This window comes from Struthio camelus, chromosome 3 (genome assembly GCF_040807025.1).
Source record: "Struthio camelus isolate bStrCam1 chromosome 3, bStrCam1.hap1, whole genome shotgun sequence".
Taxonomy (NCBI): Eukaryota; Metazoa; Chordata; class Aves; order Struthioniformes; family Struthionidae; genus Struthio; species Struthio camelus.
The window spans coordinates 80,792,610-80,820,249 of NC_090944.1; the positions used below are offsets into that span (position 1 = coordinate 80,792,610).

Below are 27,640 nucleotides of genomic sequence, written 5' to 3' on the forward strand. Positions count from 1 at the left end.
GAACCAGCAGAACAGCCACTCACAGCCTGTCATGGCCTCGGAGCTTACATACTCAACCCTGTTTCCTTCACCTGCTTTCACACCAACCGTTCACCGTCTTCCAGTTTGCTTGGGTTTGGGTGTGGGAACGCTGAGCAGAGCAAAATGCTATTGAGCTCATTAATGCTTCTCAACAATGAGAGACCTTGGGGAGGCAATAAGAAAAATTCCTGCAGTCTTTTCATTGTTATCACTGGCTGGAGTCCAATGAGCTTGTCATCTAGCAAAAGGGAAGGCTTGCTGTCCTGGGGCAAGGGGCTTTGCTGGGACCTGGCGAAGGCATAAAGATTGCACTTCATGAGGGGAGGCATGGCAAATTGACATCTTGCCTTAGGAATTTATTTTGTCCTTTTTCCTTGGGTGGCAAAATTCAGTTTTTCCAGAGCCTTGAGCCAGCTGTGGGCTAATTAAAAAGCTCTCTCAGTGTTTAGGACAAGCTAAGAAACACAGCAATTTTCCCATGTATTCAAACTACTGTCCTTTTTTTAATGATTTTTGGACTCTTACATGAGAGCAGAATGATTTCACAGAAGTTTAATTTAAATAGAAGCATGTCCTCTGCATTAAAGACGAACAGCTATGCTTTAAAGGGAACATAAAATATTCAGTAAAATTGCTGATGAGTTATGATCCTCTTGAGAATAAAAAGCCAAAGCATACAAGCGGGCCTTTCCTGTTTTTTGACATTGTACGAACTGGAGAGTTTATGGGCATCTCTTCTATCTCAAGGCAGTCCGTATCCAAATAAACAAATGAAAATACCTAGTTTTCTTATTTTTCTTTTCAGGAATTAGAAGAATCAATTAGAGCAAAGGAAAAAGAAGTAGAAAACGTAGAACAGATTGGTCTTTCTTTGATACAAAGCAAGAAGGAAGAAGTCTCTTCTGCTGTAATGAATACACTGCAAGAAATTAACCATTCCTGGGCCAATTTGGATCACATGGTAAAAGAGTCATCCAGGGGCAAATCATAGCTTCAGGGCTAGGGCATGCAGGAGGAGGGGGAATTACCAATATGCAGCTAGTGAATTTCTTCTGTCTGATAGGGGAAGAGATTCTGAATAGTGCCCCTGTTTCCATCCGTTCCAAAGTTTGTATGCACGCTCCAGATAAAATGGGCCTAATTTTTCCTGTTTCAAGGGAATTTTTAAATTCTTACAAAGTTTTTAAGATGCTTCCTGATGTTTAGTTGAAAGGCACAAAATGTTCTGTAAAGAATTACCTTTTCAAGCACGCAGATCACGTAGTCTTTTATATGGAATAAGGAAGAGATCAGCACTGTCAGTGTCCAAAGCTGAATGCATCAGCCTGTCTTCTCAAGAAGCATGCAGTGTGGTAGTGCTAGCCTCTCTTGCTTCACTTCATAGGCTGACGTGCCTGTGTTAGTGACACATGGTACATAGTCTTACAAAATTTCTCTTGATTGTACTTTGCAGCAAAGTAGGACAGACTGCATATCTTCTCAGTCCCCTCCATCCTAGTCTTCTATAGCTTTTTAAAGTCAAGCAGAAGGTTCTACTGTACCCAGTGTAAGCCCAGCTGACATGCAAAATATTTTCTCTTCTTTCTCCAACAGCTTTGAGGTTAAGCATGTAGAACAAATAATACCTAACATCAAAAAGAAGGAAATAATTTAAACCAAAAGGAAATGTCTCTTGAATGTTTTTCATTTACTTTTTTTTTTTGGTCCCTCCCTCCTCCTAGGTTAGCCAACTGAAGTTATTGTTGCAGTCCGTTCTTGATCAGTGGAGCATTTACAAAGTGGCGTATGAAGAACTGAATAGTTACCTGATGGAAGCCAGATATTCTTTGTCCCGTTTTTATCTTCTTACTGGTTCTTTGGAAGCTGTGAAAGTCCAAGTTGATAACCTTCAGGTGAAAAGGAATACCATGCCTCTTGACATACTAAGGATAGATTTAAGGATGAAATTATCCTCATTGCATGGATGTAGCTAGTTATAGATTTTTGGTTCATAAGGAATGAAAGTACAGACACATGAAAACCATTTGACATTAAAAGAACACTTTAATTTATCAAGCACAGATAGCATTTGCATCTTTCATATCTTAAAAAATTAAAAGATGACTTTTTATAGTTGTTTCCTTTCTAGATTTTTGAGGTTGCTCTTTACGTTTTTAACTTTACTGTCAAGTATTCAGCAGTTTTTAAATCATGTTGGTGACTGTTAAAGGTTCTCTCTGCATTTTCAGGCTTCTGAGCTACGGGCACACGTTGAGATCATATTTTAAAGGTTTTCTTTGCAAACCTGTGCTTGCAGTGAACAAAACAACGAATGTCCCCAAAGTTGAGATACTCATATAGTCAAGTGGTTTTCCAAGCTGGTACTGTAAGAAAAGCATAAAATATAATGAGACTCCTCTGGCAAAATTATATTTGAGAACGTTGTTTGCATAGAATAACCTCAAAAAAGCTGTTATCTTTGGAAAAAAAAAAGTTATGCAAACATGTCCAGGTGCTTAAAGTAACTAATATGCTGATATTTGCCAGGAAATATAATTTGACTCTATCATTTAAATATTTTGCATGGTTGGAAGTCCAGACAGATATAAAGCCAAACGTCCTGAGCAAAAACTGCAGTTTCCAAACCAAGATTCAAAGAGCATTCATTAGTGCATTTTACAGTCTCTCTTCCATGTTTTCGTTTTTTACATATCAAGGAAGAAGAGTCAATAAAACAATAAGTACTGCAAATTACTTTTTTATTTAGTAAGATCTTGACCATACTGTTTAACCAGGTTGAGATTTTTCCAGGCTGTTCAAACTGTAATATAAATACAAATATTTAAGGTAAAAAAACAAAAGTAAATTTTTCACTGCCAATGGCACTTCAGTATGATAAACAAAGGAGCAAGAGCCTTCTTTTCAGAATAGAGTTTTTTATGCTGTTACTTTTCTTTTTTCATCTCATTCAACGCAGGAAAAATGTGCATTTTTTTCCTAATTATATTTGTTTATTCTCTTCAGTCTGTTAATTTTCTATTTCTGAAGCAGTACCATGCACTGAAGTCCTTCAGTTTCGAAATCCTTCTGTGCAAGAGTATTTGTTTAGAATCATTTATTTTGCAAGACATTTCAAGAAGATACTATATAAAAACTTATTTTTTGCTGTACCTGAATATTGAATCAATTTGACCTAACAATTCTTTTTGCATTTGCAACCTTATATTTAGATGAAAAACACATTAAATCAAGTTTTACATTCATAACCTGTATGTAATTATATAATTATATAATTATATAATTAATAATGTAATTAATATATACCAAATTTTTTTACCTCATGCGATAGTAATAATTCCTGTATCTTTTTCTTTTTCTCTCTGTTTTAGAGCCTACAAGATGAATTGGAAAAGCAAGAAAATAGCTTACAGAAATTTGGCTCCGTGACCAATCAATTATTGAAAGAGTGTCACCCACCAGTGACTGAAACACTTAGCAGTACTTTGAAAGAAATGAATATGAGGTAGAAGACCTGTGTTTTTGCTGAACTTTACTTTCAGTGGTACCTTTGAATTTATCCATTGACTTTAATTTTCCATCGTATAGGGCTACCCAGATAGAGGTATACAGACTGTTTATACCTGTTTATACAGGTATACTGAGAGTCTGCTCAAAGTGTTGTTTTTTTGTACATCACAACGGCAGATGAAATACTAAGTAATGCAATAACAGAATAATGGTAATTTCTCATTTAAAAGTACCCAAAATGTTAGTGAACTTTCTACAGTAACACATTCGAAACACAGAAATGATGGAGAAAATATTGTCAGCATATGCTGGGAGGTTGATTAGGGGTATAGAACCCCCTAATGCCAAAGGCTGGAGGAGAACTGACTCGTTTGCTGCTACTAATAAGAGAAACGTTATTTTCTCCAGCAAAGGATGTTGACGTTACGGTCAGTAGCTTTGCCAAGCTAGATTCATAAATCCCTTGTTGCAAAATAATACTGCATTTAAAAAATGAGAATGCTGTATAAAAGTTTATGTTTGTTATGCATGCCTCAGTTTCCCCATTTTTCAGATGGCTATTTCTAGCTGTAGGACGGGCATGATAGGAAAGAAGACATAAGCTTTGGCCAGTAGCTTGGAAAATAGCTTCTGCTACCTGGAATCCGTGTGAAAACCAGTGTGAGGGGTTACTCAGAGAAGCTACATAAAGGCAGGGTGCAAGAGGAAAAACTGCTTTGGTGGGAAGTTGAATTTTTTTACAAAATGCAGTCATGCCAAATTGATTTTAATCTGTGGTCCATCCCATCCTGGAATACTGGGAGTGGAGGGGAGGGATTATTCACCCTGTTTTGAAGAAGATAGTGTAGGAGGTAAGAGTTTCAGAGACGACTGAGAAAATTTTCACTTTATCATTTCCATCGCATGATAACAATTGAAAAGATTGTGGTTTCCTGTAGTAAAGAAATGATGGTATAATTCAATAAAACCAGCAAATTTTTTAGAAGAATATTAGAAATAATTTTCATATCGTAGACTGAGAAATTAGCTGTTTCTGGTTGCTACTACAGCCAAGAATTAACAGGATTGAAAGAAGGATTAGAGATTTAATAGCATAATAAAACTATAAAGAATTCTGATAGTTGTGGGCATAATTTAGAAGGGAGGTACACAGAGATTTAAGATTTTAAATACCTTCAGAGGTATTTAGGAAGGAGGAAACCCATTCAGAAGAAATAGTTTCATATATATGCCTGTTTTGGGTCTCTTTGGCCCTCGCAGGAATCTAGTTCTGGCCAGTCATGGGACACAGAGCCTGTTCTAGGTGAACCAAAACATGCTGAGTGGGGACAACAGAAGGCTTACTTCCAAAGTGTGCTCCAGCTCTGAACCCAAACCTTAATATGCAGCACCCAAAATGGACCACAGATCTGATCTGATGTGACACTTCAAGCAGCTGTGAGCATATTTTTTGGGTTGCATTTTTTTCCTCGTATATCTGGATCATGGCTATTACCAAATTTCTTAAAAGCCAGAACACCATGGGAAATGCCAATGAGGAAGAGGGGCTGGGATAGTTCTTGTGAACTCACATGCTTTGATCATTCATCCGATCTCTTTGCCAGGTGGAACAACCTTCTGCAAGAGATTGCAGAGCAGCTGCGTGCCAGTAAGGGCCTCCTTCAGCTTTGGCAGAGATACAAGGACTATTACAACCAGTGTTCTTCCGCGGTCCGGCAGCGTGAAGAGCAGACCAATGAACTCTTGAAGACTGCCACAAGCAAAGACATTGCCGATGACGAGGTTGCCGCTTGGATTCAGGATTGCAACGTATGTTCGGTTAAGCTCTGTACTTTCGCACAGCTTCATGGGCTTAAATTACAACATCCCTCAGGCACAGGAGAGAGAGCTTCACCTCTGCTACCCAAACCTCATGAGTTTCCGGAACTTTTCACATGTTCCCCTCCATTATTCCTTGTTGGTGTACTATTTCAGAAGTGTTTATCAAAAGTCATCTCTGGAGGAGATGGATAAATTATATCATCTGATTCAATCTGAAGTCCCTGCTTATCCAAGAGATTCTTGCTTGGGCAAATATTTCTGTCAAGTCCGTTGAGTTCCTTACATTAGAAAGAAATGTAAGATCTTTTGACTCTGCCCCCACCACTGAAGGCTGCTCGCTTTGTCTGAAAAGAGACTGTGTATGTTCAGCGTTATGGGTTTCTTTATCCTTCGTTACAGAAGGCTGCCATTCACTCTGAAACCTTGAGGTTCTTCCTTTTTTGAGACTGTATCTCAGGGCAGCAGGATAATTTATCTCCTGTTCATGGTTAGATTCTGGTGTTTTTTGAGTTTATGTTAAGTGTCACTGATAAGAATATGAAAAAGGTAACTTTCTTAGTGTAGGAGAAACAATTGCAGGAGAAAAATAAGCACATTAATGAGCTTTGTAAGCATTTGCTGCCATAGTCTGCTGGATTGGCAACCAAAATTGGTCAGTCAGAATAATTTCTTCATGTCCTGATGCCGTATTCTTTAGCCATTACAGTAGAAGTTAATTTTTCACTCCCCTTTGGAATTCATAGCAGAAAAAAAAGAGGAAAGTCTAGTCAGGCCTGCTCCAGTCCACAGTGAGGGCTTCCACTGCATAGGAACAGCATCTCAGTAGATTCAAAGCATTCATTTCAACAAGAATTGTCTCACTTGTTCAAAGACGCTGAGCAGTCACTTCTTTCTGTTCCCCTGCACATAAGTACTTCAGCATAGTTTTTATTCTGCACATCATTTCATTTGCATACAGAGTGTTAGTGGACACTAGCATTGAAATACGGTAGTGAATATAAGTCCTGTGTATAGTGGTGGAGTTCACTCATTTCATTCCTCCTTTAGACCAGGTGAAGATGGCATCACTTCAGAGTGTCAGGGTAACTATTCATATTTTTGTTTGCTGTGTTGCCACAGGATCTACTCAAAGATTTGAAGACAGCACAGGAGTCACTAGTTGTTCTTCAAGAACTAGGAGAGGAGCTAAAAAGCCGAGTGGAGGCTTCAGCAGCAGCAACTATACAGTCTGATCAGCTATCTCTGAACCAGAATCTGTCAACTCTAGAACAGGCTCTTCACAAGCAACAGGCTGTACTTCAGGTATGTAAAGTGTTTTCAGTCCCTGCACCTGATCATGCTGTTGTACCTGAAAGCGGGTAGGTTAGCCAAAATTGCATGGGAAAAGAGGGTGGTATTAGCTTTTCATCAGCATTTTATAGGCATCCCTGGAGGTTGCAGCTAAGCAGCCTCCTGAAAAAAATATGCTCAGTCCGGAGCAGAGAAATTGGAAGAGGGAACAATATACGGGAATAGGAGAGCATACCACACAGGTTGATGGCAGAGAGTGAACATGTTCATCCTGAAATGCCAAGTGAGACGTTCCTTCTGCAGACAGCAATAATACTTACAGCTGGATCCGCAGCTAGTGCTCACTCAGGAAGCAATCTCTCCTCCCAGGTAGTTCTTTAGTGGTAAAACAGAGGGAGGAGAGATTCTTAACAATTATGTAGCATTGATTTGAATGGAAATTGATTTGACTGTTAATGTCAGTGGTCATACTGACAAATACCATTTGCTTCCAAATCTATACAGTATATGTTGCTAATTGCTAGTTTCATCGGGGACTAATGGGCAAAAAAGGAGCAACAGACTGTGTTCCAAAGGAAAGTATATGGGTGAGAAAATAACAAGGCAGCGGCTTCTGTTTGGGTGACAAGCGCAGTTATCCAAGAAATCCAATATGTCTAGAATGTGTTTGTAAAACCACCATGCTATGAGGAAACAAAACATAGGAGAGATTTTGCATTTCAGATTTCAGTAAGTGCAACTAGTAATTCTCTCCATCGATCAGTAAATTAAGTGGAGGTCTTTCACAGAAGGCGATTAGAAAAGATGAGCTATCTCCAAGCAGGGAGATCCTTACGTGCTTTGCTGAAGTGCTTCCTTTTTGCTATGATCAAGTCTTATTTTCATGCATGAAAAGGACTTAAAAGTGCCAGGTTCTAATGTGAGGCAGCCTTTACTGCAAAGGCATAGCAGTGACCCCATGGTAACAAAACCCTAACTCTACAGACTGGTCTGTGAGAAGAACAGCAGTTACAAATGCTCCTACACAATGCCCCTACACAATTGCCGCCTATACAGCTGTCCTTAAGTCTAGAATAAGGGTAACAAGGAGCATAATGGCAATAAGTTGTCCTGATACTAAGTTGTTAAATTGTGGGTCCTTTTCTGTTTAAGGCCGGAGTACTGGACTATAAAACCTTTGCCAAGAACCTGCAAGTCCTTGAGGCTTGGATAACAGAAGCAGAAGAAGTACTGAAAGGACAAGATCCCAGTCACTCATCTGATCTCTCAGCAATCAAGAGTAGGATGGAGGAACTCAAAGTGAGTGATCAGTGTAGAAAACATTCATTTTTTATGATGACCTGGTTAATTTGTAGTACAGCATGTCCACAGAAATCTTACTTGCATTCAGTGTGTGTTAAATGCCTAGCACTCATGCAAAGTGTAAGACTGAAAAATTCAAAGTCTGGTGGCAGTCAAGGAGTGATTGTCCATGTTACTGTGCCTTTAAGAAAAAAGTAAATAAAAAGGCAAACTGGTTAAAATAAAATGAATATCAAATTAGAACAGGAATGGAAATCAATTTCAGAAGTTTTTGGAGATTTCCTTCATCTTGTTTTCTTTCTACTTTTTTTGAACTTATGCAATTCCTGTCTCAGTGGTGTATAGTTTAGGAACCAAGTCATCTACTCATTTTGGATATTTTGATTTACTGAAGTGAAACTGGGCACTGTGTGCATTATACCATGTACCGTGTAATATATATCTGCGCTCTTCTGCTCTTTGTTTTTGTTGGCTTTTTCCTTCTCTTTTAGAGACCCTGATAGGAAGTTGATGAACTTTGCCATCTGGGCTCTTTTTTCTCATTTTAATCTTCCATTATTTTTCTAGCAGAATTAACTATACACCTAGTACCACTTTGGGCATGCTAACAAGCACAGGACATTTCCCTAATTTAGTGAATTGGATATGTCTGCATTGCAAAACAAAAAGGTCTATACATGCAATATAGATTTGCCAGCCTCACAGTCAGGTTAACAGTCAAGAAAAAAGACTCAGCTTTTTGGCAGTATAGACATACAACTTCAAACAGTAGCCTTCTTTTGCAGCTCTGGGAGGTAAGTCCCCAGTTCAGCAAAACACTTAAGCAGGTGCAATTGAAGTACATCTTTCTGCATGTTTAAGCGTATGCTTAAGCCTTTTTCTGGACTGGAACCAAAGAGGCTCAAAACTGGAAATGGAATTCTTCTCTGGCATAGGGATTGCTTGCCACTTGGTGGCAACCAAGGCTGTGCCAAAATTATCTGAGTGCTAGCTCATAATTTTGCAGGCTATAGTAATGTTATTAGGGAACTTCCTAGTTACTGGGTTTTGTTTGTTTGTTGCAGAGTCAGATGTTGAAGTTCAGCAGCATGGCGCCAGATTTGGACCGCCTTAATGAGCTAGGTTACAGGCTTCCACTAAATGATAAAGAAATCAAAAGGATGCAGAATCTGAACAGACATTGGTCTCTGATCTCATCTCAGACTACAGAGAGATTCAGGTGAGGACAGCTAAAAAACATTGTATAATTTTCTTAGGTTACATCAACTAGAAAGTATACCTTCTGCAGAGCGTGGAAAACTTTCTATGTTACAGGCATTTCATTAACCAAAGCTCCTTTCTTTTGAGGTACTTGTAAACAAATAGTGAGCCAATGCCTCAGTGCTGAGCTGAGATAGTGATTTTGTGACCAGTGAGTAGAATTTGAAATGAGGAAAACTGGTACTTTTCAAAGGGTAGACTAAACAAATGGAGCAAGGCAGCTCAGTAGGAAAAGAAATACTGTCTGATTTGGTTTTCTGCTGGAAGTTACTGGAGAACTCTCTTAACACTGTTTGTGAGAGCAGAAAACCTTAACTGAATACAACTTTCTTCCTTTCAGTAAGCTGCAGTCTTTCTTGCTGCAGCATCAGACCTTCTTGGAGAAGTGTGAGACTTGGATGGACTTATTAGTACAGACTGAGCAGAAGCTGGCTGCAGAGATTTCTGGAAACTACCAGCGCCTTTTAGAGCAACAGAGGGCACATGAGGCAAGTCATAATGTGTATTTATATATAATTACAACACATACTATTTCTACTTAAATGGAACGCACACTCTTTTGTGGAGTAGTGTAGTAGTACGCCTTGAAATGAGTTATATTTGCCCCCTGTGAGGATATATTAACTTAAAAACAGCATCATGCAAATATATCAGTGATACGCAGTTTAGAGGAGGGTTTAAATATGTGTCTAATATTTTGTGTATGAAGCCTTCATCAGTATTTCCGAGTGTATGTCCCTATATTTAGTGTACTTCAGGTTATTTTTTTACCAGGGGAATCAAGGAGTGCCAGAGGAGGCAGAGGGGTTATACTGCTCTTCTCACAAAGTCTAACTATCCTCATGCACTTTGGCCCTTTGTCTTCAGTCCTAAATGCAGAAGATGCTTCAGTCTCTGTTCTTTCAGTTACTCTGATTTTGTTCATTTGTTATCAAATTGACAACATACACAGCATCTGAAGAGCATGTTATAAGAAGACTTTTCTATGAAGGACTGAGTTGTGTAACTCATTGTGGAGTGACCATTTGTGTTCCCTTGGGTAATATTTGCTTGGAGTACAAACTGATTCAATCTTCACTCCATGCTAGAGTCATTTGTCTATAGACCTGTTTGCAGTAGGAAAGAACTGCCCAGCTTTTTCTGCAAGGACAAACTGATTCAGTTTTTACTGGAAGATGCCTTTATGATTCTTTGGTCAAGTCAAGTGACGCACATTTTTTCTCCACCCACGTTGTTACTGCCAAGAATCCTGGTAAAGATCAAGTAAGACAAGTCAATTTTCATACTAAGGCTCCCAAGTGGATACAGTAGTTTGAGTTCCCACAACTTTTTCAGATGTCAGCTGACCTACTCGTAGACTCAGACCAGATCTTCTAAGTCAGATCAGAGGGGAAGTCATGTCTTTCCACCCCCTCTCATCTTGCATCTCACAGCATAGTGTTTGGATGAACTGCTGATAGAGGAATGTTAGCATACATTTCCTTTAGCATTTAGCTACATTTGCTTCCGCAAATGTCATCCATTTCATTTCCACTCAGTTCTGCCAGCCTTGACTGGACAGTGTGTCTTTGAAATCTGAGAAATCTCACTTTTCTGAGAGAGTTATAAATGTCCAGAACTCATCACTGTCTAAAGGAATAAATTCATATTATTGTTGTATTTGGTCACAGCTATACTTTTTCTTAGAGGGTTAAGAGGGATCTTTTTGAATATCAAAATAGTGCATATCTTAAACATTCTCTCTTGAAACCTTGATCTGAGCAGTTAGCTACAGGATACTGATGTGCTTTGTGGAAGCTTTTTTCTCCTAAGACAATGAAGTCCTCTCTTGGAATTTAAAGAACTAATATCTGACTCTTTCATCGGCTACATTTCATCTTAACCAAATGTTGTAAATTGCAAAATTTTTTTTACCCCCAGCTATTTTTGCATTTTGTATTACCCAAATGTATGTACCCAGTGCTCAGTGTTCTTCACAATGCCTCCTAATAATCATGAAGAAGTTGCTTTCCCCTGTTCACAACTGAAAGAGAAAGGTCAAGTCTGAACTTCTTGAGATGACTCTCTAGATTGTTTTGTTTTGTATTTGTGAAGATAATGAGAAAATATGTTGCTTCTACACGCATTCCCAGAATAGATACTGGGATGCATCCAGCTCTGTTATCAACTTTACAGTGCTGACTCATAACATGGCTAATGTTTATTCAGACAGGACCCCAGCTACCTCAGTGGCCTTACTTAGAACAGCTTCCCACTGAAGTTTGCAAACCAGCAACATGGGAATGATGCCTTTTCCAAATACCACGCACTAATACCTGCATGTGCATCAGATAACTCTGTCTGTCAGGGCAATCTTGAAGTCATTCTTCCACAGTTCTCCAGATAACAGTTTGCTTGCTAGAACATCGCATGGGACTCCATCGCAGTGGGAGTGCACCAAGACAAGTATTTGAGAAGGTGTTGGGAGAGGGTGCGTTGCTTGCCAGCAACTTCAGTTACTGAAGTATGCTGGTATTGTGTACTCCTCTGCCTGCCTTCCTTTCCTCCTTCTTTGATCTTCTATTTCTATGTTTCTTAGTGATCTACATATAAGAAGAAATTGGAATGGCAAGTGGTGCTACATAATGGATTATCCCTTTATGTACAGAGATGGTTAATGTGTGTGCACAGAACAAGTGGGTGTTGACAGAAGTATCTCTGGTTTTGGATAGGGATTGAGTACGTACATCCACTCTAAGGACAGTTCTTCATGCTGATAAGCCTTTGTTTCACCTGTCCTTTTTATCTCTCTCGAAAAAAAAAAAAAAGTGACAGTTTAATCTAACGGTTGAACAATGTTTAATCTCAATCTTTCAATAATACTGATAGATGTTGCCTCCTGTGCTCCATTCATCCCCCCCACCTTGACAGAAATAGAGGTGACAGGAGCAGAAATTTCTTACTAAGAGAAAAGATGTTTTTAAAAACATATTTAAATCATATATATTTAAGTCGTATATAATTGTTTGTCTTAAGTTGGGCAATATTTAAGTAATACGTGACCTCTAAAAGTTTTACAAAAATTGACAATGACCAGAGGGAAAAATAAATTAGCTAATTAATTTCTACCTTCCTATTGCTAGCAGTTTCTTTTAAAGAGGCTGTGTTGGCAGTGTAAAATTGTATTCAAAGTTTGAATAACACTTTCTCGCACAAACTGCAGACATAAATTCCATTTAACAAGGTAACAGACTATAATATTCTTAAACATATCAGAAAATAAAAGTTCCCTTGCGTTCCCACAATAAATACCCTATCTAGGTTGTGTTGTAAATTATAATGCTGGTCACAAATTTATACCCAAAGAAACATCAAGCTTAGCTTCTGTTGAAATTATTTAGCTTTTAAATATAGTGCTTAAAAACTCCAAAGAACTAATAGTAATTACTAAAAGCAATAAGTTAACTCCAGCAATAAAATTGTTAAATGTGTTCCTTTTTAAGTTCATGCCAAAACTCCCACTGAATCCATTTGGAACAAGGTTAAATAAGTGAAAATTCATTTTTACCAGTACAAACACATGGAGTGAAAATGTAAGATCTTGCTTTAACATCCTTATCTCCTGAATAACAGCTATTCCAGGCAGAGATGTTCAGCCGCCAGCAGATTTTGCATTCAATTATCTCTGATGGGCAGCACCTCCTAGAGCAAGGACAGGTGGATGACAGGTACACTTTTCTGTGCTGTTGCTGCTGTTGGTTATGTGAAGTAATACTTAAACTAGTGGGTGACCTTTAAACAGAGAAGATGGCGTAAGATGTCATTTTTCAGATGAGACTCTTTTGAGGTAGAAGTTAATCCTGATGTGGTTAATCTACTGATTAGTCAGGTCTTATTTAAGACAGTGTTCTTTAGGATGCTTTGGGGTGAATATGTGAATGTATTTGAGAAAACTGCGGCCTTCAGGCTGCATCTCTGACAAAGATTGGTCTTGGATCTTTGTATGCCTGTTCTGATGTACCTCCAAAATGTTATTTTCACAAAGGAGCATGCAGTGACAGATTTACAGTGAGTTGTACTTGATTTAAAACATTTGGGGATTTACCTGTCCCAGGAGGATTCTCTGCTGGCACTTCAAATCACCTACAGCACAAATGTGATGGAAGAAAAATCCATTCCCATCTCAGAGAATTTATTTTAAAAGCTTAAGATCAAATACATGAAAATCAATGCAGCACTAATGGCTTCACACTTCTATAGGTGCATTGGCTTTGCTAAGGGTATCATGATCCAAATATAAAAGAAACTGTTTATTGGGATGTTAGGGTTTCTTTGTATACTCCTGGGGGGAAGGAGGAAGTGTTTCGTATGTTAAGGGTTTGGGGTTTTTTTTAGTCTTGATAATAGGAGCCCTTTAGGGGCTATTATTAGGCTCCTCCCTAATAGGAGTCCCTGCACGTGAAGTGTGTACTCCAACCTCCATCAACTTGCATGAGAGTTCAGTGCTTTACTCCTCGTGGTTCGTAATCAGCAGCCAGAAAACACGTTCCCTTTCCCTCCATTTTTTTCCATTAAAGAAACGGATCACAATATGAAGGTTATTGTGAATTTCTTTCTTTTTCTTTTTTTTTAAACAGAGATGAGTTTTATCTGAAGCTGACCCTTCTAAGTAATCAATGGCAGGGAGTAATTCGCCGGGCACAGCAGAGGAGGGGAATCATTGACAGCCAGATCCACCAGTGGCAACGCTATAGGGAGATGGCAGAGAAACTGCGCAAGTGGCTGGTGGAAATGTCCTGTCAGCCAGTGAGTGGGCTGGGCAATGCTCCTATCCCGCTGCAGCAAGCCAGAGCTTTACTGGATGAAGTGCAAGTATGTCTAATGTGTTTAAAGAAAGAAGGAGAAAAAAAAGCACACACCCTTTTTGTAGCCTTCATACTTTAAATAGTTCTGATGATTTAAAAAGTGCATTAGATTCAGGTTGTCTGCTTTGCAGAAAGCGATGCTGGATGTTGGTTTTTCTTTGGAGCCCTTTTGATGGAAGGGAACTTGAAGTTCATAACAGAATATGCAGTATAGAACTTAGGGGCTCTCTTTTCAGCCTTACTTGTTCCTCTTTTGCTTATAACCAACCTCTCCCTGAAGCTTTCTTGAAAAAATAAATGCACAAAAATAATATCTTGTTTTAGAAATGTGTTCCAGCTAAGAAAAAGGAGGCTTTGAGTATTTGACGTCCACTTAATGCAAGGTTAGCAGTATCTGTTTAGCAGCTCGGTGTCTTCAAGCTTTTTGTCTGGAAGATACTGTACAATAATAAAGCTTATGAGCATAACAGGCTCAAGAGGAAGTATTCCTCTTGAAGAGCGATTGAGATACTGATATGAATGAGGAGGGAGTGAAGTCTTTTCATGTCTTTATCTCTGTGGAGAAATGTCCTGTCTGATAGCTTGCTGCAGTGAGTGATTGTGCAAAGGGTAGGGTAAAGCATTTGGACAGTAGCCTATGCTTAAGCCAAGGTATCCTATCTATTAGTTAGAAGTTAATTGGTAAAATATGGGCTTTAGGATGAATTGCACTGAATTGCTAACTGCAATTAAAAAGACAAAGCTGACAGAAAGCCATTGATCTTTGCAGCTTAAAGAGAAAGTTCTCCTAAGGCAGCAAGGGAGTTATATCCTCGCTGTGGAAGCTGGGAAGCAATTGTTGCTCTGTGCTGACAGTGGAGCCGAGGCAGCCCTGCAAACAGAGCTTACTGAAATTCAGGAGCGCTGGAAGACAGCTAGCATCCAACTTGAGGAACAAAAGAAACAGCTTGCTTTACTACTGAAAGTAAGTGTGCGGTTTCTTATATACTTATTCTTTCAGCGAGTTCACGGTTTTGCACTGTGAACCCTGATGTTCTCACCCCTCATCAAGAGATGAGAACAAATACAGAAATTGCATGACCTTGCCATTTCTTTTCACCATCTCCGATTTTCAAATCTATAAAACAGAAATGGTACTCCTTCACAACTGGCCTGTATGTTAGTTGATATTTTTTAATTATTTCCACAGCACTGCCAGTAAATGATACTGCAAATCATGTGTGCCTTAAGAATGTCTACAAGTCCTATTTTCAACACATAGCAAAAGTGTATTTTATTTTGCAGTATGCTGGTCAGTTTTTATACGTACACACTATATTGAAAATAAGATCTTCCTTATTCCCTCTACATGCCAGTGTTAAGCTGTATCCAGCCATCAAGTAGTTTGTGTTTCATTCCAGTGTCTTGAATATTTGCTGTTTTAGTAAATTTCTGTGATCTTGAAGGAGGGAGCCTTGAACTGTATTTTAATGTAAGCTGTGTCCAAGGTATGTGCTAACCTCACTGTAAGCACTCAAGATGATAGGCTGGAATTCAACTTTGGTCTCTGTGTGTCTCTCTTTTACTCACTCCAGGGAGAACAATGAAAATTGAACTTGTGTGTGTTTAAGCAGAATAGGGCAAGTGCTTTTGAGAACAGTTGCAGAGGTCTAATAGAATTACAGAATTACAGACACTGTAATTTTGTTTGTAAATACCAAGAAGCAAAACAGTGCAAGAAAATGAAATATTATTTCAGAAAAGTTCAGCTAAGTAGGTAATTCTCCCTCTTTCAAGCTGTGCTCCTTCTATCTCAGCCTCTAGTTGGGCATCTGCTAAGAATTAGGTTAGGAACTTTTAGTCTTGAAGACTGTTATCTGGGAAGACTACAGGTTCTGTGGCATTTTGTTCCAGTGAAAATATAAAACTTGATGCTTGAAGGTGAAGAAGAAAGGAAATTACCATGCAGTTTGTATAAATGGCCTCATGGATATTGATGCTGCTTTACATGATGCTATCTTGGCCTTAAATACGTGACTTTGTAGTGATCTTCTGACCAAATGAGAAGCACAAGCAGTACATTCTAATAATATGTTTTGTCATTAATAACATCGCAGACTACTATCATATAAGGCCATACTATTAAAGAGAGAGGAAAAAAGATGCTAAAGAGAGGTTTTTTGCAAGACCTGTTATTTGTAAGCCCCATTCTGAAGAGGACCATGAAATATTGGCATGGTTTGGGAAAAATGGAAGGCGAGAAATACAAAGGCAGTGGTGGAAGAAAAGTAGCATTGAAACAGACAGCTAAGAAAAATAAGTTTCCATACCTTCTGGTATCACACAACTGGCATTCGTTGTAGGTTGACTGGCTTATTTTACAGTTTTTTTTTCTCTGTGAATACTTTTTTAGCAGGCTTTAACACACAGGTGAGACAGGTAAAGCAGTACTGTCTGGTGACTATTGGTAGGGTGTGATTACCTTGGACTTATTTAAAATTTTGGAAAGTATACAAACGCTGAACTGACTATAGCTGCTAGGATCATAATTTGGGGAGGTACTGCAGTATTTCAGTCTGACCTGAATTTGCAGTATCCCCAGCCGTTTTCTTCTGGAGCATGATGCATCTGAATGGAGCTTCTGTGAAAGTATAGTGGCTTGTTTAATACAGGCATTCAAGAGAGGAAGTAGAAAATCATTTTCAGAGGGAGAGGCTTTACTGAAAAGATTTAGACAGCCCTGTAATAGTAGGAGGCTTAGGTCTGTGTGTTTCTACTAGCAGAGCTCTACATAAAAGACAAGTTGCCATAGTTGTACATATGACCCAAGCTCTGATGCTCTGAGTATTATTGAGAGGAGAATTTCAGGTCATGCTATTATTATGCAAGGTTTTCACTGTTTCGTGGTTAATTAGTCAAATCAACTGACATGAGTGTGATACAGATCTGAATTAAAGTCTAATAATACTGATTCTGCCTTCAGGACTGGGAAAAATGTGAAAAGGGCATAGGAGACTCCCTGGAGAAGCTAAGATCATTCAGAAAAAAGCTTTCTCAGCCGTTGCCAGAACACCATGATGAGTTGCATACAGAGCAAATTCGTTGCAAGGTAAAGTACTTGTCTATTGACTATTTAACTTACCATCGCTTGCGTTTTGTAGTAACCTCTTCCAGTGTACAGTAGGCTTTTACTGGCTAGGCAAACCAGCAAGCCATCGCTGTGACAAGCTAAGAAGCTATCCATACAGCGTTTGGACAGCACACCTGAGCAATCTCACTACAGTGAAAATCCGGCATGGTAAGCAAACATCTGGTCAAAATGAGATCAGAATAGAGTCTGAAAAGCACTGTAAGATTGCTAAATACTCATGTGTTTATTTCTTTAAGAAATTCTCACTTAAAGTTTTTTCTAAAGGGGAAAAATAAGCACATAGTATCTGTACAGTTTATTTGAGGTAAAACTCAAATAAACAGTTTATTTGAGGTAAGAGAGATCTTAGGTAACACGCTTTTATCCTATATTCTTTGCTGTTTAGATAAATGGTGAAATGTGAAAATACTCTCACTACAGAAAGGTCCAAACCAGTACTTGGAAGCCCCAAATGTCTTCAAGCTTTGGAGATATTTGAATGGTACTTTACTTTGTGACTGCTTGTTACAAGGCTGATATATCATTCTCTGAAAATACTGACACATGGAATTGGTGTTTTTCTCTTAAACAGGCTGAAATAGTCCCTTGAAATGGTAGGTTTGCTGAGATACGACTTTGTTAATTCAGTGGGATAACAACGGTATCTGCCTGCTTCTTGAACACATTCAAACTGTTATGTGTTGGTAAACTGTTCCTTTTTCCTTGTGCACTTCTTTTAATTAGGAATTAGAGAATGCTGTTGAAGGATGGACAGATGACCTTGCACACCTCTCCCTGCTAAAGGATACACTCTCTGCTTACATCAGTGCAGATGATATCTCAATCCTCAATGAGCGCGTAGAGCTTCTGCATAGACAATGGGAGGAGCTGTGCCACCAGGCAAGTATAGTACTGAGCGCTGCTATGTTTATGCAGGGTATAAAAGTGTTGGAGGAAAAATTGAATGCAGGGGGCAACTATCAGAAAAGATGCATGTGGAGACAGGTACCATTCAAATTAAAACTGAGCCTGCCTGTTTATAGGGATGAATTTACAGATTTCATTGGAAACAGTGGAGCTGAGGAAACTACATCTGACATTTCAAACATAAAGCATATCAAGGTGTTTGACATGGGCTTTTGAGAATGAGGTACGCAAAAATTACAAAATTTGTTGGCAAAAAACCCAACCTTTAAAAAACAACCTTTTACTTGACTGCAAACTTGGAACAGAACAGTCCCCTCAAGTGGAGTGATAGTCAAGAATCTAATTTCTGGAGGGATGCTGGGACTGACACAGTGATTAAATGATGCAGGTGTAGTATGTATGTGGTCCCTTTCTTTTTTTTTTTTAAGGCCACTCCTTATACTCTGGAAATGATTTTTTCCTGATGAAATGTTACAACCTGCATAATTATTTAGCACAAGTAACGCTCAGGGTTCATGCCAGCTTGTCTTTATGGAACCTCACTTGGGCAAGATTAATCCCATGTGCAGTCAGCCAGCTTCACAGCAAGCTGTTTGATGAGGTGAACGACACCGAGTGGCGGCATTTGCTGTTTAACCATAAAGTGAGTCAAGCCATCTAGCTGTGGATGTTGGTGTGTGGGCAGATGCATCCCATGTAACCCCCATGTTAGCTGCTAAAAGGTCCCTCTGGAGGTTTCTCCAGGGTAATTCAAAGCAGGAGCCTCCCCCCCCACACACACATACATACTTCCCCTCCCTTCCCAACAACAGAGGCAACCCAGGGGGACTAACTGCCTAATTTAGCTAACACATGAGGTATCTGAAGGTGGGAAGCGTGCATAACCTCTCCCACTCTTTGCCCTTCTCCCCCACACAGACATGCGCTCTATTACGAAGAAGAAACTTCTGTTAAGAAACGTTTGTTCTTACTGGATCACGTTAACGTCCACTGAAGCGCTTGCTCTAGTTACCGCTTATGTTTCTAGATCTCTTGAACTTTGTCACAGCCTTGAGGTCATATTTAAGCAGACTTGAGAAAACAACCAATAAGTTGTACACTGTGATGTGGGACTGTGGCATGACTGGCTGAGAAAACACAGGAGGAGTGCAGTTCACTGCGCTTTGCTGGGAGGAGCTAGGCACAGGAAGGATGTCCCCTCCCTGCCCCATTATCGCTCCATCATACCTTCTGCTCCGCTTGCAGCTTCTCTTTTTTCAGACGTTAGTGTTTGCACTTCTCTTAATCTGAGGGTGACATGCTTGGCTGCGAACTGCACTCAGCAGTATTATGTGATTTTCAGGTGCATCATGCTATTAGTCCATTTCTTGCACTTAGAGAACCAGATAATGGGCTCTCCCTCATCCTGCTTTTCAGATTATCCTTATCTTTTTTCCTGTGGTTCAGTAGAGATTGCAGTGCAGACATACATGGGCTAGCTTGGAAATAGTTACCTTATGCAAGGAACCTGTGAAGGGTGCAAAAAATACGCTAAAAGTAGGAAAAATGCTTAAAAGTTAATAGCTCAGAACTTGTGAGTTAGCTGCATTTGAGTGAATCAGCTTGGATACTTCTAAACTACAGCATAGTGACTGCACTATGTTTATGGTGAAGGAGGGAGCCAAATACAGAATGTTTATCTTAGGTTTGTGCATACTGAGTGTTTCAGGATGTAACCTGATGAAGTTTTGTTCAACCATTGCTTATTTCCGGAAAGCTACCATCAAGTTTAGAACCACAGAAAGGAAATGTGAGATTACGTGCATGCTCCTATTAAATCTAGCGCTGTAGTTAGAGCGTACAGCAATCACTTTCGTTTATGAAAGAGCAGATGCAGTCTTCATCTTCTCAGTTGAAATTCTGATACAAAGTCAGAAACAACTCGAGTTACAAAGGAGACAAAGTAAGTAGTTGTACAAATGTCAGAAGCTGGAGAGATGATTTTGTGCTCACCCTCTGCAACTCTTTTGATTTCAGTTTCCATCCCTGTCTATTATTAATCTCAGTCTGATGGTACCACTGCTATAGCAATTAAACAGAGCAGTGTTTTTCTTCTTCCTCATTAACCACAGCACTTGTCTGTTTTAACTAACATTTTATGCCTATTCCTTTGTGTTACATCATACCTTAGTCCTTTAGAATCTCTGAAGTTGTCGTGCCAGTACTGCAGAAATTGTCGTCTATGAAATGTATGTATTAGAACTCCAGCAGAAAATTGCTTTTGCAAAATACAGTGTATGTTTGGTTTAACCCTACTTGCAAATCATGCTCATGCACAAATTATGCAGTCTGTCAGAGTTTTTTCTGCACTAGATGTTGTTTATATGCATATATCTAGTTTGTGCTTTAGTCAAGCGTTTATATCTTCCTTTTTTATTTAATGTCTCAAATGGAAAAAAAAAACTCTTAATATACTTTATAACAGTTTATAAGTGGGCAAAATTATAAGGAAATTTATTTTTACTTGTCTTAATAAAACCTTTCAGAATAGAGACATTACCAAACAGAATATATTCACGGACTTCTGAGCCTAACTTGGACACCTGCTTGTATGCAGCAGGATCTAGCTAACAGGAATCCAGAGATTAACACTTATCTTTAAACTCAGAGTCATGCAAGATTTTTGCAGGACAACTCCAGTTTGCTTTAATGGCAGCTAAGTGGCTGGAGTACATTTGCAGAGCCGGAAGAGTTCATCTTGAGACACAAAGTGCGTCAACCATCCCTTAAATGCATTTACTAATTTGTTGGGTTTTTTTACTCTGCAAATGTTTTAAGGTCTCCTTACGTCGCCAGCAAGTAAGTGAGAGATTGAATGAGTGGGCTGTCTTCAGTGAGAAGAACAAGGAGCTCTGTGAGTGGCTGACACAAATGGAAAGTAAGGTTTCTCAAAATGGTGACATCCTCATAGAAGAAATGATTGATAAACTTAAAAAGGTATAGTGCTCTGCTCTGCGTATGCACTTACATACTATGCTTTTACTGCTTGCTTGGTTTGTGTTGCAGAGTGGATACTGAATTAGTTGAAATGGAGGTTATACCTGGCATAGATGTTTATATGTTCCAGTAAGACTACTTGTTTGTATTCTCTCGCTATGCAGCTTTTTCCTGTCTTTCTTGAGATGGGACCTTTCAGGGTATTAGAAAATTGTTTAAATGAATGCCAAGTCAAAGGCAACCAAATCCTTTAGTAAATGTCCAATCAGAGTTGCCTGTGAAGAGTGTCTTAACTGTAGGATATGTATTTACAGAATGGTTTCTTTCATTTTTCTGATAAGGCTGTTCATGGTTATATGATAATATTTAAGAGCTTGTCTCTCCATTGTATTAAACACCAGAAAAACAAAACCACATTAAAATTTTCTTACATTTTGGTTAGTAGTGCAGAGTAGATTGTATTCAGATTAGGAACCCTGACCCTTGATTGCTCTTTGCTGACCAGGATTATCAAGAGGAAATTGCTGTAGCCCAAGAGAATAAAGTCCAGCTCCAGCAAATGGGAGAGCGACTTGCTAAAGCTAGCCATGAGAGCAAAGCATCAGAGATTGAATACAAACTTGGCAAAATCAACGACAGATGGCAACATCTTCTAGATCTCATTGCCGCCAGGTAAAACAGTAGATTAGATTTTAAGGGCTATATGGGACAGATTAATGTACTGGATACCGTGGATTTAAAATCCTTTCTCACGTCCACCTTTTCTTATTAACTGTGAATGCGTTTATTCTCATCCCTCAGCATATTTCAGTGAAATTCTCCTTCCCGTTGTACTTAACAGTATCTGACGTTATTTCTTCAGGAGTCAATTCAAAACACGCGTCTACTGGAATGACATTGGTTTGGTAACAGCCAGATTTAGTGAGTCTTACTCAAATATAGTCTTTTTAGCTTCACATGCCTGCTTAAAAGTGAGTACAAATGCGATTTTTTAAATCTCGGCAAAGCAATCCGAAAATTGCATTTGTTGTTTTGACTTGGATTTTCAGAAAAAAAAACAGTTCCAAAGCTAAATCTTACTTTTTCTGCCTGATTTTTTTTGACTGATGGAGAAGAGTAAGGGCAGGTAGATGTATGCACATTGGGCTTAAAGATTCTTTTCAGTCAAGGTCAAAAATGTTATTTAACAGTTTTTATTACTTAAAGAAATGCAGAGTTGTTGCTTGATGTATGAAGATACTGATTTATGTTTAGGTACTTTTCTGCTGTGAGTTGTGCTACAGCCTACCTCCACTTACAGATAATAATTTTGTCACATTCTTGTATGTGGACAACTTCATATAAGGAATAGGTACTGTATATTATATAATTCTGTGATTTTAAAATATATGGATTAGTAATACCTTAGCCTGATTTGCAGCAAAAGGATTTATTTTATTTTGCTTTCTTTTCTCATCCAGTGGGCGCTTTTCTTTTCTTTTGGCTTTATTGCATTCCTGCTCTGTAATGTGTAAGCCTGAAAGCAGTACATTTAATGTAAGCAGAAGCATTCTGTTGGCTCCAGCTCCTTTTATAGTGGCTCATTTTGAAGTAATGAAAGCTGTGTAATTCTTACAGAACATTAAGTGAGGAAGTGGTGCGTTACAGACCAGGAGCCTGCTGGTTTCAGAGGATGTGATACATCACTGGCTGTTGAACATAACCTGCACTTGCCATTTTTTTGTGTGCGTCTTTTGAAATACCTGTGTATGTTTCTGATACTCAGACAAAATATGCTTCATGTTCAAGTCACATGTTAAATAAGTTTCTAGTAAAAAGTGATGACATAAACAAATGGCAAAATACGTTTCTAAAAATCAGTATAGTCTATGCAGTATTGAAGATTACCGCCCTGTATAGAGACAAGTGAGACTTCTGGATTCTGTAGCGTTACTGGGGTAGGGGGCAGGAAGGAATAAACAGAAATGTTATCCATTTTATAAACTTTCTCGTTCTGTTTCCGTGGAGCAGGGTGTTCAGGCCTATACTAATTTGTATAAAGTACTCATTTATTTTTATTCCCAGATCACTTCCACTAACTAGGTAGACTACTTGACTAGACTGCTTACCATTGTTGTATGCTATTAAATAGATAATCCTTTCCATTCCAGAGCTTATTGAAGAAAAAAAAAAAAAAAAAAAGGAAAACTCTTTGTAAAGTTTCAATGTTGCATTGCTGAAGTTGGAGGAATAAGCACTGGAGAGGTTGGGTACTAGGTTATGGAGATTTTGCTAGTTCAGCTGTAGCTTAGGCTGGTATCAGTTAAAGCCTGTAGTTGTTAATTAACGTGTGCAGAGAGCTTGTAGTGAAAGTGTAATTCCCACTGGACAAAAATATTTGCACCCCCCCAAGCTAATTTTTAAAAGACTGCAGAGGCTCTGCAGAATGTGTTGTTGTATATCTGGGTATCTGTTTTGATATTCTGGGCTGAAATTTGCAATGTATCATATAACATGAATTTTGAATTTTGACTGCACTCAGCTAGCAAATGCTGTTGAGGCTGAAACACACCTTTCCATATTCCGGATCTGTGGCAGCATTAATAAATTATTATAGCCTGTATATTTTTCTGGAAAGCTGTAGCCATCCCTTGCCTGGCGTATTTTTTGTAATAATTTGTTTCCTGCAGCGGGGAACTAATAGAAAGTGTTGTATGAAAATGCTTTAGTAATATAGTATGGTAATGTGGTTGCAATATGAATCCATACCTGTTAATTGTATGCTGTTTGGTGGAATTATTCCATTCACCTGGAATAATTTGCCTGGAAGAGGCAAAGGCCTCTTTCTTTCTCGCGTTCTGTTTCTGTTTAATTGCCTCTCCATTCTGAGGTCTGCAGAGAGACAGCTGCAGAAAGGTAGTTTTATCTCTGCATAAGAGACTTCTTCCATTTCTGCCCTCCTAGAAGATTTTCCTCCATTCAGATAAAACTGCAGATGACATAGTCTGATATGCAGGCCATCTACAAAAAAAGTTGCAGAGGTTTACAGCCAGGAAGTAGTGCTGTAGCCGCAACTGCTTGGGCTTTGCAAGGAAGACTTTGTGGTATGTTTTTTTTCTCCCTTCCCCTAGCACTCATGGTCCACATTCCTGGATATGAGGCCTGGCACATGTTGATGAATGCAAGTTTAATTTAGAAACATGACCACTTGTCACCGTTCAGTCTCATGTTATCAAGCAACGTCTGCTAACACTTGTTTGGCTTGTGAACATTTTCGGTACAGTACTCGCCAGCAAAGAGAAGTTTGTCCCCTTCCCTCCCCCTGCCCAAAGCACAGTCTTTGCAGGCTTTTGGAGTGCAAGTTCTTCTTTTTAATGCTGGAAAATTTCATGGTGGTGGCGGAGGACTTAAGCGCTGTGAGGATGGCGGAGGACGGCAGTGTGGATTCAGATCTCCCAGACTGTAATTGTGATATCACAAGGCAGGCAGTTGTTTTTGTTTCCTTTTGATTGATACAGTTCTTATTGAAGTCTTGGCTTGCTGGGAAACTAATTGAAATACTGATTTTGTAGAGATCACTGCAGTAGCTAAAAATGACAATTTTCTGCTCAGTTTTAAAAATAGCGGAGAGTGATAACAGCATACTTTGTTTTACAGCTAGTCCTTTTGGATCCTGTAATAACTTTCTGTAGCTGACACAGACTTACAACTAAGAAAATCTCTTAACCATCTGAAAGAAACTCTAGACTGGTTTTACTGTTGTTTTTAAATATAAGAGCAGGTACACACATGAGAGAAAGCAGACTTTGTATTTGTCTGCTCACTGTTTGTGTCATCAAAGGGGCATGGCTACAAGCAAAAGGCAGAGAAGGAGAGAGACCGTATAGAAAGTATTTCAGACTTAACAGACCGAAACTGGTCTGTCCTGTACATATGAATGAATGTTTTGTAGCTGCATGTAGTACTTTAGCTCTGCTGTGAACTCAGCCTACATCTTCTTGGATTTTTGATTCAACTTCTGTTTTTATTTCTTCACCTTGTCTTTTCTAGTATCTGTTTCTGTTGTTCCTGGTTCTATAAATTTATTCCTTGAAAGGGGAAACAGTCTGATCTGAGGAGAAAATATAACTGGCAGTACTGTTCACGCTTTGGACAATACTTTTTATTAATCATAAAATATTTATTCTGATTTTAAAATGGACTTTTTTTTTTACAGTGTTCAGGTTCATGAAAGACATGTCCAACTGGTGCTGTTGCATAGGATAAGTGTTTCTTGAAACGTTGCAATTCAAAGTAGACTTTTTGTACTTTTCTACTTTCTACTGGCTTTGTACAGGCGTAGCTGACATAGTCTTTCTGACTGTTTCAATGTTGGTTTTTAAGTTTAATATTAGTAACCAGCTGTCTAAATGACTAATACAGTAGCTATGAGTTCTATATGATACATTGTTAGGGATTTACACTGCTGTTCCTGTTTAGGTTTGAGTGGAATCTAACGCGGTCTAGAGTAGGACTGGTTGAATTAAAGTTGTTTGGACTTAATTTCAACTCCCAAATGTCCTCCCAGTGCCTTTTCTTAATGTAAAACAGACATTTTAAAGTTACGTTGCCTTGTTGGGGAAGCTGGAGTATGGTAACTGCAATGTAGAAATGCAAGTATCATAAGCTCATTTAAACTTTCAGATGAGTTTTCCTCAATAAACTGTAGAAACAAACAGTGGAATTATGCCTTTTCCTTTCTGAGCAAGGTCAAATGTTGAAGCAATAGCATGGTCAACAAGCAAAAGTGCAGCACTCCATAGAGCCTTAGGTGTTTGTAAAATTTAGCAAGCCTGAAATATGTACATGCTTTAAAACAATGTCCAAGCCTTTGTTTTGAGTGTGGAGTCTCTGTTTGCAAGCAGAGGAATTATTTCAAGTCTCTTGCAGTCACTCGCTCAGATGCTGCAAGAAAAGCATGAGATTATTATCACAATAATTAACTTTTTAAACATAGTGTTGTAAATGAAATCTGAAAAGGTCACAGTTGCATCTGGCTAGGGATCCCACATACTTGGATGGTTTATGATTTGACCTTTGTCTCTAAGTTTGTCTCTAGTTTTATTAGCTTTCAGTCCTTAACATTAACACGGGAAGATGGGATTTTGAGCTGGTATATTTTTAAGAGAAAGATACATCTTTGCTGCACGCACATTATGCAGTTGTTTGTACGCAGGCAAAACGTTCAGTGAAGTGAAGAGTGTAGGCATCTTGCGTACTTAAACTCAGAACGAAAACTTTTGGAGGTGATGGATTTGACCTATCATTTGTTTGCAGATACGTTTTCAGAGTAGCTAGAGGCACAACACTGTTGAGTCAGAATAGTAACTACAGCACGGTCCAAGAAGGAGTTATTTATTTGCCTGCATTTCTACCCTGGGCAAGGAACCTGTTGTGTTAGACTCTACAAATAGAGAACAATATGACAACCCTAAATTGTCATTTAGGGGCGGGGGGTTCTTTTTTGTTTTTTTTTTTTCTTTTTGGAATTCAGATGCAAGTATACTTACAAATTGCAGCAATCCTTGAGGGAAGGGCAGAGTTTAGTAGTAGTCATTGGTTTTGTTTGGAGGTTTCTTTTAATATGTTCTTTTCTCTTTTTCCCTTCCCATGACTAACTTGGATAATGACACTGAAAACAGCTCTCTCTGGGTCATTTCTTGCTCTGGCAGGGAAGCATTCCCATGCAGCCTGACTGAGGCAAAGAGGGTATTTTCAAAATGACAGGCTGCAGGCCTACAGTTGTGCAAAGTTTTGCAGTTGTGCAGGTGCTGCAGACAAAATGTAGCTAAAATCCAGCACACAGGTTAGGGTACTGTACAATTGCAAACAAGAAAACCCTGATCCACAGCTTGGGCTTGCAAATGCTAGAGTAGTGGTACATGTGCACAGGGCTGACATGACTCATTGTTCCCCTTCCTGCTCCAGCACGTATGCAAAAGGATCAACAGCATCTAGCCTTAAAAATCTAAGCGCAGGAGAGGCCATTAATGTCAATGACAGAAAAGCTATACTTGAGGTCCAGGAGAGATAACCAACCATCTGCACCGTACATGCAAGTTTCGGTTGGTCCAAACATATGCAGCACTGTGTGTACAGCACATAGTGAGAGAAGGTGGTGCTCCAGACAGATTGCTCTCCAGATATTTCTCCAACACTAAACACACAGCTGTGTTTCAGGGTAACTTGTTGAAGGGGAATTGGAGTGGAGCAGGCTTTCAGCAGATTCTGTTGACTTGAGTCCCTGCATAGCCATATTTTCAGATTACCCAGTTTTTTTTCAGATTACAAACCTGCAGCTCTTGGTCATGGGACTCTGGCATTGAAGCTGCATCTGAACTGTTCTTAAGCACGTTTGCTGCTTATGAGCTACAGTTTGACCATCTGTGATCTAGAAGGAGATGAAAAAGTCAAAGATTTAACAGTCTTGAAGTTTTTAAAGTTTATGTTAAGATTTCTGCATCTTCCTTTCGTGAGGAAAGGATGTCCATATTTGATTCTTAATGGCCAGTTATAACTACTACATTGAGTTTGGAAATACTTGATAAATTTGCTGTTTAGTGTT

The 27,640-nt window shown here is 38.9% G+C and overlaps 1 protein-coding gene across 8 annotated transcripts in view; it reads left to right on the plus strand.

Moving 5' to 3' along the window:
* SYNE1 (spectrin repeat containing nuclear envelope protein 1) overlaps positions 1-27,640 on the plus strand; it is a 324,712-nt gene that overhangs the window by 264,159 nt on the left and 32,913 nt on the right. For all 8 annotated transcript variants that reach the window (XM_068938684.1, XM_068938685.1, XM_068938687.1 and 5 more), the window contains 15 exons: positions 827-982; positions 1,743-1,913; positions 3,390-3,523; positions 5,133-5,337; positions 6,469-6,651; positions 7,792-7,938; positions 9,006-9,160; positions 9,542-9,689; positions 12,814-12,908; positions 13,818-14,052; positions 14,815-15,009; positions 17,008-17,133; positions 17,899-18,054; positions 20,899-21,057; positions 21,563-21,729. In XM_068938684.1, coding sequence (XP_068794785.1) covers positions 827-982; positions 1,743-1,913; positions 3,390-3,523; positions 5,133-5,337; positions 6,469-6,651; positions 7,792-7,938; positions 9,006-9,160; positions 9,542-9,689; positions 12,814-12,908; positions 13,818-14,052; positions 14,815-15,009; positions 17,008-17,133; positions 17,899-18,054; positions 20,899-21,057; positions 21,563-21,729 — 2,432 coding nt within the window. The remainder of the gene's footprint in view (positions 1-826; positions 983-1,742; positions 1,914-3,389; positions 3,524-5,132; positions 5,338-6,468; positions 6,652-7,791; positions 7,939-9,005; positions 9,161-9,541; positions 9,690-12,813; positions 12,909-13,817; positions 14,053-14,814; positions 15,010-17,007; positions 17,134-17,898; positions 18,055-20,898; positions 21,058-21,562; positions 21,730-27,640) is intronic.